This window comes from Acanthochromis polyacanthus, chromosome 3 (assembly GCF_021347895.1).
Source record: "Acanthochromis polyacanthus isolate Apoly-LR-REF ecotype Palm Island chromosome 3, KAUST_Apoly_ChrSc, whole genome shotgun sequence".
Classification (NCBI taxonomy): domain Eukaryota; kingdom Metazoa; phylum Chordata; class Actinopteri; family Pomacentridae; genus Acanthochromis; species Acanthochromis polyacanthus.
In genome coordinates, this window is record NC_067115.1 from 424,489 (window position 1) to 436,514 (window position 12,026).

The window sequence follows — 12,026 nt, forward strand, 5'->3', positions numbered from 1 at the left end:
GCTATCTGACATTTAGTTTCTGGTAGCGGTTAGCATCTGAAGCTTCTCCTTGATTTTCTGGGTTACCATGGTAACCAGGAGTCCTGAAGAATCTAGCATGTGATTGGTTGGCTGAACTGGAGCAACAGTAATCAGAAACGATATGCTGATAATCAATAAAGGTTTAATCTAATCAGGCTAAATATGTTTCCTCCCTGACCCTAATCCTAGCAACATTAGCAGCAACATTAGCAGGTGATTCATCTTCTAAAACAGGAACTTCAACTTTAGGATGTTTCTGCTGCTCTGCCTCAGTCTATTACCCGGTTGTTTGTTATTTACCTGTTTGTTTATTCACCTGCTTATTTACCTATTTATTCATCTGTTTATTTACCTGATTGTTTATTCACCTGTTTATATACCAGTTTGTTTATTTTCCTGATTGTTTATTTGCCTGTGTGTTTGCTTATTTATTTACTATTTTGCTTGTTTGTTTACCTGTTAGTGATTATCTGAGACAGAATAAAGACAGAGGACAGCTTCACTTTGTCTGATTTTATTAAAAGACTTCAGAATCTAATGGACCAATCAGAGGAGGGGGCGGAGTCACAGGTGCTCAGGTGTCACTCAGCTTTGGTTCTCTTCACAGCTCCAGGTAGATGGTCCTGCAGCCTGGAGACACAGACAGACATCCTGAACACCTCTTTCGCCTGGTAACCTGCACTGTTACCACGGAAACCTGCTCACCTGTGACTAACAATGATGAAAAACTGTCTAAATATGATCAAAAATTAAATATGGATGGATGGATGAATAGATGACGTATGGATGAATGGATGATGAATGAATGGACGATGTATAGATGGATGATGGATGGATGGATGAGGTATAGATGGCTGAATGGATGGATGATGTATAGATGGATGATGGATGGATGAATGGATGATGTATAGATGGATGATGGATGGATGGATGATGTATAGATGGATGATGGATGGATGAATGGATGATGTATAGATGGATGATGGATGGATGGATGAGGTATAGATGGCTGAATGGATGGATGATGTATAGATGGATGATGGATGGATGATGTATGTATGTATGGATGATGTATAGATGGATGATGCATAGATGGATGATGGATGGATGAATGGATGATGTATAGATGGATGATGGATGGATGGATGATGTATAGATGGATTATGGATGATGTATGGATGGATGGATGATGAATGGATGGATGATGAATGGATAATGGATGGATGATGGATGATTGATGGATAATGGATGGACAGATGATGAATGGATAATGGATGGATGATGGATGGATGGATGCATAGATGATGGATGGATGATGGATGGATGGATGATAGATGATGGATGATGGATGGATGCATGGATGGATGGATGATAGATAGATGATGGATGGATGCATGGATGGATGGATGGATGATAGATGATGGATGAATGTATAAATGGATGGATGATGGATCGATGGATGGATGGATGAAAAGATGATGGACACTTAAGAGTGTGTAAAATATTGGAAACTGTTTAAAATATTGGAAACAAAAATATGTGTTGTATACACCATGTATTGTATTTTTTTGATGTGTGAATAAAACTAAATTAAACTAAACTAAACTAAACATGATGGATGAATAGATGATGAATGATGGATGGATGATGGATGGATGAATGATGATGGATGGATGATGTATAGATGGATGATGGATGATGGATGGATGAATAGATGATGAATGGATGGATGGATGATGAATGGATAATGGACGGATGGATGGATAAATGGATGATGGATGATGAATGATGATGGAGGGATGATGTATAGATGGATGATGGATGGATGAATAGATGATGAATGGATGGATGGATGACACATGGATGGATGATGGACAGATGATGGATGAATGATCGATGAATAGATGGATGGATGATGGATGGATGCATGGATGGATGGATAGATGATGGATGGATGCATGGATGGATGGATGGATGATAGATGATGGATGGATGTGTAGATGGATGGATGATGGATGGATGGATGAAAAGATTATGGATAGATGGATGGATGATGGATGAATAGATGATGAATGATGGATGATGGATGGATGATTTATAGATGGATGATGGATGATGATGGATGGATAATGTATAGATGGATGATGGACAGATGGATGATGGATGGATGAACAGATGATGAATGGATGGATGGATGAATAGATGATGAATGGATGGATGGATGATGAATGGATGGATGATGAACGGATAATGGATGGATGGATGGATACATGGATGACGAATGGATGAATGATGAATGGATGGATGATGTATAGATGGATGGACAGATGATGGATGGATGATGGATGAATAGATGGATGGATGATGCATAGATGGATGGATGGATGATGGACAGATGATGTATAGATGATGTACAGATGGATGATGGATGGATGATTGATGGACGATGGATGGACGAATGATGAATGAATAGATGAATGATGGATGGATGGATGACGCATGGATGGATGATGGACAGATGATGGATGAATAGATGGATGGATGATGGATGGATGCATGGATGGATGGATGGATAGATGATGGATGGATGGATGGATGATAGATGATGGATGGATGTGTAGATGGATGGATGATGGATGATGGATGAAAAGATTATGGATAGATGGATGGATGAATAGATGATGAATGATGGATGATGGATGGATGATTTATAGATGGATGATGGATGATGATGGATGGATAATGTATAGATGGATGATGGACAGATGGATGATGGATGGATGAACAGATGATGAATGGATGGATGGATGATGAATGGATGGATGATGAACGGATAATGGATGGATGGATGGATACATGGATGACGAAAGGATGAATGATGAATGGATGGATGATGTATAGATGGATGATGAATGATGATGGATGGATGATGTATAGATGGATGGACAGATGATGGATGGATGATGGATGAATAGATGGATGGATGATGCATAGATGGATGGATGGATGATGGACAGATGATGTATAGATGATGTACAGATGGATGATGGATGGATGATTGATGGACGATGGATGGACGAATGATGAATGAATAGATGAATGATGGATGGATGGATGACGCATGGATGGATGATGGACAGATGATGGATGGATGATGGATGAATAGATGGATGGATGATGGATGGATGCATGGATGGATGGATGGATAGATGATGGATGGATGGATGGATGATAGATGATGGATGGATGTGTAGATGGATGGATGATGGATGATGGATGAAAAGATTATGGATAGATGGATGGATGATGGATGAATAGATGATGAATGATGGATGATGGATGGATGATTTATAGATGGATGATGGATGATGATAGATGGATAATGTATAGATGGATGATGGATAGATGGATGATGGATGGATGAATAGATGATGAATGGATGGATGGATGATGAATGGATGGATGATGAGCGGATAATGGATGGATGGATGGATACATGGATGATGAATGGATGGATGATGTATAGATGGATGATGGATGATGATGGATGGATGATGTATAGATGGATGGACAGATGATGGATGGATGATGGATGAATAGATGGATGGATGATGCATAGATGGATGGATGGATGATGGACAGATGATGTATAGATGATGTACAGATGGATGATGGATGAAAGATGGATGATGGATGGATGATGGATGGATGATGGATGGACGAATGATGAATGAATAGATGAATGATGGATGATGGATGGCTGATGTAGATGGATGGACAGATGAATGGATGAATGGATGTATAGATGAATGGATGAATGATGATGGACGTATGGATGGATGATAAATTGATGAATGGATTGATGATGGATGGATGGATGGATGGATGAATGGATGGATGAATGGATGGATGGTGATGGAAGAATGGATGGATGGGATGATGGACGGATGATGAATGGATGGATGAATAGATGATGAATGGATGGATGATAGACGGATGATGGATGGATGCTGATGGATGATGAATGGATTGATGATGGATGGATGGATGGAAGATGGATGGTGGATGGATGGATGATGGAGAGATGGATGATGGATGGATGGTGGATGGATGATGGATGGATGGATGCATGGATGGATGCACGGATGATGGATGGATGACGGATGGATGGATGGATGGATGGATGGATGGATCTCTGATCTTTCATTGAACTCACTTCTGAAGAGTTTCCTCCAGTCTGGATCGAACCAACTCAATCTGCCGATCAATCTGAGTCTGCACACACACACACACACACACACACACACACACAGGTCACTGCAGGTTTTAATTTCAGGATCAAACTCTGACCTTCATTCCTCTTCATGAACACCAACCTTCTTCTTCTTGTAGATCAGTGGGGTGGTGAAGAAGATGATGTCAGCTGGACACACACACACACACACATAGAGAAAGACAGAGTCCCACTGAGGTCAGAAATCTACAAGATTTAAAAGCTGCTTGAATTAGAAACTCACCAAGAATCAGGATGGTGACTCCATTAAACACAGCTCCAACATACGTCATCACCCACATGGCTGCAGCCAGCTGAAACATGACGACACTGAGCTGAAACATGACGGCAATCAGCTGAAACATGACCACAATAACCTGAAACATGACGACAATGACCTGAAACATGACCACAATGAGCTGAAACATGACCACAATGAGCTGAAACATGACCACAATGAGCTGAAACATGAAGGCAATCAGCTGAAACATGAAGGCAATCAGCTGAAACATGACGATCATGTCCCATATGATCATATGGGACATCAGAACTTTAGCCACCATGCTAACCCTGAGATGAGACCGAGTAGCATAAAGCTATCACTAGTCACCATGCTAACTCACCTTGAGATGAGACAGAATAGCATAGAGCTAACATTAGCCACCATGCTAACTTAGAGATGAGACCTAAAACTAAAAAGCTAACATTAGCCACCATGCTAACCCACCTTAAGAGAGTCCACCAGGTCCTGGACCAGCAGCAGCCTCCTGGTCTGGCTGCTGAACCAGTTCAGGTGGATCAGAAACTGATCAGCCAGCTGCCGGACCGACTCTGAGGACACCGAGATGTCCTTCTCCAGCAGAGACCTGAGAGGACAGGACTGATACTGGAACACACACTGATACACACTGGAACACATTGGAACACACACTGGAACACACACTGACACACACAGTCTGTTACACTATGTTACAGTGTGTTGCAGTGTGTTGTTTTGTGTTACCTGAATGGGTGACCTTCCTCAGACTTCTGAACTGCCTGGATCACAGATTTATAAACTCTACAGACAGGAAGCACACAGTGGTCATGATGACATCATTTAGCGTGACTCTCTGTTACATCACAGCCCCACCCACCTGAAAGTGATGGTGACACAGAGGCAGGCCAGCATGAGGTAGGACACCACGCTGATGACAGACAGCGTTGCCACGGAGACCAGAACAAGCAGCGACAAGCCAAACGCCATCGCCGACTTCTTGGGTTCCCTCCAGTGGATGAGCTGTAAGGCTGCAGAGAAGCAGGAGTTCAGAGGACACGCCCACAGGGCAGAGCATGATGGGATAAACATGCAGCTGCTGTGAATCAGTATTTCATCCTTTCATCTCTGCATTACAGACTAGATTCTTCTATAAAGTGGATGTTTGTGTGTCACTAGCTGCTGTCTCCACATGTATGAACGTTCTGAACATGGTGACAGACGAACGCTGTTCTAAACCCTCAGGAACCACACGTGAAGCTTGGTTCTTCCTCAGATTGTGTCCAGATCCATGAGGTTCTACAGCTAAAATGCTTTTATCGGTTTGAACTCTGGTTCTTCCATCTGTGAAGAACGAGGGCTCATTTGTTTAAATTAAGTTGAGGCTGTAATCCTGCTTCAGCATCCAGAGATCAGAAGTCATGTGGGTTTGATTAACGGAGCTCAGCTGCATTCCAGAGACCTGATTCTGGATCTAACAGCAGCACTGAGTCCAGACTTGATCACCTCAACAGACTCTGGTTCTGACCCATTTCATCTCTCAGAAACAGAGAACAGAGGAGACAGAAGTTGGAGATCCATCCAGCATCCTGAAACATCTACAGATGATGAGCAGAGTGGAGAGGAGACATGAAGATAGAAAAACATCTACAGGATGAAGCGATAAAACCACCACAAAGACACAAAAAAGTAAAAAACCACGATGAAATAAACGTGGCATAACTCAGAAACAGTGAACAGAGGAGCAGAGTTAATGTTTACGTGGAATTAATTGTCAAAAAGACACAGAAAAGGACACAAACGAGACACAACATGACAAAAACTAGACCTAAAGCTGGTTGTTGGAGATCCATCCAGCATGGTGAAACATCTGTAGCTGATGAGCAGAGTAGAGAGAAAACATGGAGACAGAAGAACATCCAGAGGATGAGGAGATGGTAGAAACCAGCTGGAGGTTCTGGAAGACGTTTCTAGAAGCTGGTTATGTGATCAATAACTAGTTAATCCCTTCATCAGCTGAAACACTCTGACCTGAATAACAGTCAGCTGATCGCTGGACCAGCAGCAACAATAGCGCCTTGTCTCCTTCACCACAGCTGATTAGCAGCTCCTCCAGCTGGAGGTTCTGATGTTCTACAGCACCTTCAAACAGAGGACTGACAGCTGGTCGATCATCTAATCAGTCAGCTCCATCAGACTCTGGAAGTCACCTCAACACTGTCCGTTTCCATGGCAACCACACAGCTGCTGAACAAAGACCAAGCGTGCCTGAAGACTGAGGAGTTCTGCCTGCTGTGAGGAGATGAAGCTGCTGATCTGGAGTTTCTGGAGCTCCAGATCATGAACTTGTCAGCTGAGTCCTACCTGAGCATGTGAGGTCTCTGAATGAGGAGGAGGATGAAGAGTCAGGCCTGCTGCTGGTGGAGTCGGCCATGTTCTGCTCGTCCTGCTGCAGGTTCCTCCTCAGACTGAAGACCTGCTGCTGCTGCACGGTGACGTCACTGGTGTGGGCGGGGCTGGGTGTGAGGGGGCGTGTCCTCCCGTGGGTCTGTTTAACCATTTGTGTTCATGGAGACGTTTTACTGGTTAATCTGAACAGTTATTAATAACCAGTCTGCTTCAGCAGGTTAATTATTAACTGTGGGTCCAGACAGGTTCGTTTAAATAATTAGTAACACCTGAACAGGAATAATAAATCAGCTGGTACGTTTATCTCATGAACAGTAACATCTCAACCATAATGTTTAAACTTGTTCAGAACTTTCTAACTTTCATCTTATTTCTGTCCTAAATGTCCATGAGAAGCAGCTGTTATCCAGGTGTAACCAGGTGTAACAGGTATAGCCCTGTGGTAAACAGGTTAACCCTGATGGTGAACAGGTGTTGAGCAGGTAAAGCTGCTGTCAGACAGGTGTGTTCCTGTATAAACCTTTATTTGATCAGCTGCAGACAGACACTCTGGTAAGGACCAATAATCAATAACCAACGATTAATAATCAATAATAAAAAATCATGAGGAAGTGTGATGTTTCAGAATAAAGTGCGTTTTTACAAAAATTCAGAAATAGAAAGTTCAGTCAGTAGCAGCAGCAGACTCACCTTCCAGCAGGAGATCCAGAGCAACCCATCGACCTGCAGAAAACACAGAGCCAGGTTTAATCAGCCTCAATACACGTTAGAACACAGTAAAACAGGAATGGATGCGGATGAAAGACACCTTTTGCAGTCAGGCCTGTTTGGACCGGGTGTAGTAGATCTAGAAGCTTTCTAAGGATGATGGCATTGATTGAGACCTGACAGAAGCGTTGTTCTAGAAGTCGTCGGTACTTCAGGCTAACGACGTTCTACAACCTTTAAGACCTTCAAAGGAACTGTTTAGAATCCAACGATGAGATCTGAAACATTTTGACCAGGTGTTAAAAACGCTGGACAAAGTGGTACACAGCAGTTGCAGTTGCTCCCACTAGCTCTTAAACTAAATTTAAATGTTTTATTTGACATAACTCCTGTGCTTTTCTTATGAGACTCCATTGTTTCCGCGGTAGAAAAAGGCAACCGGAAGTCGAGGCTCACCCTTCCGGCGCAAACCCGGAAGAAAGAGTTTTATCATGCACAGACTCTATTGGTGGTATTAATAGCAATGTGACTACTTCTCGTAGTAGTGGTAATACACCAACTACTGCTGCCGATACTGTCACTGCTACTACAACTTGTAGTACTATTACAAATGCTAATACTACTTCTACGACTCTAACAGCTACTTATACTACTACTGCTGCTGCTTGTACTTTTACTATTACTACTACTGCTTGTACAGCTATACTACAGCTACTATTAACCGTCTGGTATTTGGTTGTCCAGCTGTTAGCTCATGTTAGTGTTTTGCTAGTGGCTAACTAGTTAGCTCTCATAGACTTAAAGCTCTCAACAACATTTACTAAAGAAAAAAGAGCCAAAAACTATTCTTACTTGTGGAAAGTTATCCAAGTTTCCTTGTCTTGATCGTCCGACGTAGTTTGTAATTGTATGCAGCACAGTGAGCCGGCATTCTTCTTGTTTTAGTTTTCGTGCCGTACACATCAATGGAAAACACTGAAACTTTGCCCCCACTAGCTTAGTGTCTCCGTAGGCACGCCACTCTGAGGGGCGTAGCCTATCTACCCTTCTATACATAGATATTTACAAACACTTGATGTCTCAAGACGGAGTCGGCGGCGTCGTCACTTGGCGGCCATCTTAGGACAGGGGACTGCTCTGGCGCACTGTACTGTAGTCAATGGTAAGGTGGATGATTTCCTCACTTTAACACTCATAACTCGCTCAATTCTTGATTGATTTACAAACGGTTTAGTTTATTACAAACTTTATTAACGTGGCTATGATTTGGGCTCGATTCCGAAATCGCAGCTTTTCGTTTTGAAAAATGCGGCATAGTTGTGTGTCTTTTCTGCCTGAGGACACAATCTGATTTTCAATTCTTAGGTTTTCCTGAGACCAACGTTTTTTTAGAACCGAATCTTTAGGCGAAATTACATTCTTTGTGGTTGTGGTTGTATTTATTTGCTTGTTAAGAGACTCTGATTGAGACCTTAGACTTATTGTTTGTATACATCTATGCCTGGATTAGTTAGCCTGCAGCCGAAATGCATTGTGGGTAATGTAGGCACCGGGTTCATGAAAAGAAAAGACAACATCTCTGTTTGTTGTGCATTGATTTTGGTTGAGCTTTGTTTTTATCTGTGCATTAGAAAACTGATAGTAATAAAGAAGTGCAATGCTAAATAATAAAATTACATTTACATCCATTTATGCTGAAAAAAGATGATATCTGTGTTCATTTTTTATTTTTTTGCAGTGGCAGCCTGAAGTTTAGAGAAGTGGAAGGTCCTCTGCAGTCCTCAAACCAGCAGGATAAAATTCTGAAGATTACAATATAAGTATAAACCATAAATTAAGAATAGTAAGACACTAAATAACCTTTGACTAAAAAGACAGCTAGCAGACAATTTTCATGCCTGAGATTTAGAAATAAATACATTAAAAAGCTTAACATGATACTGTGCAGCTAGTTAGAGATGTTGGTCATCAACCTTTAATCTTGTTTTTTTAAGAAGGCGAGATTAACTTAAAAATTGCCCTCTCCATTGTTGTAACTTCAGTTGGTTATGGGACACTGCAAAAATCCCGGAAAATGATTTATTGAAGAGTGGGAACCCTGTTATTAGTTTTCTTTCTTTCTTTCTTTTTGTTCAAATGTCATTATTTTTTCATTTTAGCATTTCTTTTTTCTTATTTGTTCATCATTTATTTATTTTGTCTATTTGAATATTGTAAATATTAAAGATTGACAGTATAATATCTGTGTATAGCTATTTCTTTATTACCTATCTACTTAATGTAAGTTTTATATGAATTCAATGGTTTTAATTATTCTTAAGTAAGCAGTAAAAGAAGTACATCTCTGACGTTTATAACAAACCAAGCTGTTGTAAAATCGGTTGAAAATTGATCAATCTACAGTGATTTTAAAATCCATGCTCCATTGACTTTAATGTTATGAGTGATCGAGCAGCCCTGTCCCAAGATGGCCGCCATGTGGCGACGTCGCTCTCCATAGGCTGACAGCGCTCATGAGCCATCTAGTGTTTGTATATATCTATGCTTCTATACATATCTATGGTGATCATTCTCAGTTAACACCCTGTATAACCTCTTTGTGTTAAATTAAAAAAAACATATCTATGGTTACCTCCTCCGTATCTGGACATCCTGGCGGCTGGTCAGCAGCTGCGCAGGGTCCGCTCACTGTGCCCGGAGTTAGCTTAGCTGCTAACATGCTCCGCGGCTGTAACACCGCTTCCTGTCCGGTGGACAGCGGAAACATAAAGCGGAACCTTTGTTTGTGTGCTGTTTCCTCCGGAGTGATTTAAAGATCGTACAGAAGAGGTCTGCTGCATCAGTATCGATCATTACTGATTATTATATTTTCTATCTGTCTGACCTACCAGGACCATGATGCAGTGCCGCTGGCCTCTGTTAGGTCCGCTGCAGTGGATCCGCTACACCGACAAACAGGTGAAGCTGAAGGTGGGAAAACACGAGGAGCACCGCGGCTGGATGCTCACCGTGGACCCGGTGTCCGCCAGGTAACACACAGGCAGACAGGTACACAGAGACAGACAGGTAACACACAGACAGGTGCACACTCCCCTGGAACAGGACCGGTGAGACCAGTTCCTGTAGTTCTGCTGCAGACTGGAAATATCTGGTTGGAAATCAGAAGATCAGTTTGAGAACAGAGATCAACTTCTCAGCTGTTATTCCAGCTGTTTACATCTGGATCTGATGCACAACGTAGAAGATAGCAGCTAATCTACAACCAGAAACAGCAAGCTCGAATGTTCTAATGGGATCCTCAAACATCTGGATCCTCAGAGACTCCTGGTCCAGATGTTCGTGTCCAGATGTTTATTTGGGGTCCAGATGTTTGTTTGAGGCTCCCATTAGAACTTCCAGGTCTGCTGGTTTTGGTGCCTTAGACTGTGACAGTGATCCAATACTGACCTGGTTCTGGTCTGAGTGTGATTCTGGTCTGAGTGTGGTTCTGGTTCTGGTCTGAGTGTGATTCTGGTCTGAGTGTGGTTCTGGTTCTGGTCTGAGTGTGATTCTGGTCTGAGTGTGGTTCTGGTCTGAGTGTGGTTCTGGTTCTGGTCTGAGTGTGATTCTGGTCTGAGTGTGGTTCTGGTTCTGGTCTGAGTGTGATTCTGGTCTGAGTGTGGTTCTGGTTCTGGTCTGAGTGTGGTTCTGGTCCTGCTCCCTGGCAGTGTGGTCCTGGTGGACTTCAGCGAGGCGGGGACGTCAGTCCGGGTCGTGATGGGTCACGCCGTGGAGGAGGTGGAGGTCCTGCAAGACGCAGATGCAGAGACGGTCCAACGTCTCAGATCCGCGTTCGTTCTCCCGAAGACGCCCAGTCTGGACCCCCAGGAGCTGAGAACCAGGAAGGGGGACGTCCAGTGCTGGTTGGAGAAGAACCGGGTCCCTGTGGAGGAGGAGGGGGACAAGCTGAGGGTGGCAAAGGTCCTGACGATCACTGCCCCCTATGGACCGGAGGACTGCTGCAGCTCCAACCAGATCATCCTGGACCGCGTCCAGAGACTGATCCGGATGGAAAATGAGAGATTTTGAACAGTTTGTCTTCTGGTAATAAATCAATAATGAATCTTTGATAAAATCAAACCTGAATCAAAGCTTCTGATCACGTTGATTGATTTTCCAGATGTTTCTCTCTAACACCTACAGGTACAGGTTATCGGGTAGGACAGGTGTGCTATCACCTGATGGTTTAAAGTCTGTGTTTACCTGCTGGGTTCTGTGCCTCCCCTGCTCTATGTGGTTCAGGTTCAGAGTAAATTCCTTCCTCAGCTCCAAACGTCAGATCCTGATCTAAACCCAGTCACAATCTGGAGGATCTTTGAA

The 12,026-nt window shown here is 42.8% G+C and overlaps 2 protein-coding genes across 7 annotated transcripts; one reads left to right on the top strand and one right to left on the bottom strand.

Moving 5' to 3' along the window:
- Positions 1 to 519: 519 nt before the first annotated feature.
- Positions 520 to 10,696, bottom strand: LOC127533354 (reticulon-3-B-like). Of its 6 annotated transcripts, none has more exons than XM_051946139.1 (11): positions 10,556 to 10,696; positions 10,300 to 10,410; positions 7,650 to 7,682; positions 6,915 to 7,098; positions 5,431 to 5,581; positions 5,298 to 5,354; positions 5,022 to 5,160; positions 4,539 to 4,608; positions 4,398 to 4,444; positions 4,238 to 4,296; positions 520 to 651 (listed from the first exon to the last, which is right to left on the bottom strand). In XM_051946139.1, the coding sequence occupies exons 1-11, from the start codon at positions 10,562 to 10,564 to the stop codon at positions 603 to 605; spliced, it is 909 nt and encodes a 302-aa protein (XP_051802099.1). In that variant the 5' UTR covers positions 10,565 to 10,696; the 3' UTR covers positions 520 to 602. The 6 variants fall into 6 exon arrangements, 5 of the variants coding, with proteins under 5 accessions (XP_051802099.1, XP_051802103.1, XP_051802102.1 ...); XM_051946143.1 differs by lacking the exon at positions 10,556 to 10,696 and adding an exon at positions 7,768 to 7,945 and having other exon boundaries at positions 10,300 to 10,411; XM_051946142.1 differs by lacking the exon at positions 10,556 to 10,696 and adding an exon at positions 7,768 to 7,945 and having other exon boundaries at positions 8,520 to 10,409.
- On the top strand, positions 10,553 to 11,797 carry LOC127533355 (gem-associated protein 6-like). Its single transcript, XM_051946144.1, has 2 exons — positions 10,553 to 10,696; positions 11,375 to 11,797. The coding sequence occupies exons 1-2, from the start codon at positions 10,563 to 10,565 to the stop codon at positions 11,733 to 11,735; spliced, it is 495 nt and encodes a 164-aa protein (XP_051802104.1). The 5' UTR covers positions 10,553 to 10,562; the 3' UTR covers positions 11,736 to 11,797.
- Positions 11,798 to 12,026: the final 229 nt, after the last annotated feature.

What these genes read in the sequence shown, in the direction of transcription:
- LOC127533354 (XM_051946138.1), bottom strand. Translation starts at nt 8,723, where the DNA reads ATGTATAGAAGGGTAGATAGGCTACGCCCCTCAGAGTGGCGTGCCTAC. An exon ending in GAGGAAGGTCACCCATTCAG is followed by an intron (nt 5,161 to 5,297) that starts GTAACACAAAAC and finishes CTGTCCTCTCAG; the next exon opens with GTCTCTGCTGGAGAAGGACA. An exon ending in AGTCACCATCCTGATTCTTG is followed by an intron (nt 4,445 to 4,538) that starts GTGAGTTTCTAA and finishes GTGTGTGTCCAG; the next exon opens with CTGACATCATCTTCTTCACC.
- LOC127533355 (XM_051946144.1), top strand. Translation starts at nt 10,563, where the DNA reads ATGATGCAGTGCCGCTGGCCTCTGTTAGGTCCGCTGCAGTGGATCCGC. An exon ending in GTGGACCCGGTGTCCGCCAG is followed by an intron (nt 10,697 to 11,374) that starts GTAACACACAGG and finishes GCTCCCTGGCAG; the next exon opens with TGTGGTCCTGGTGGACTTCA.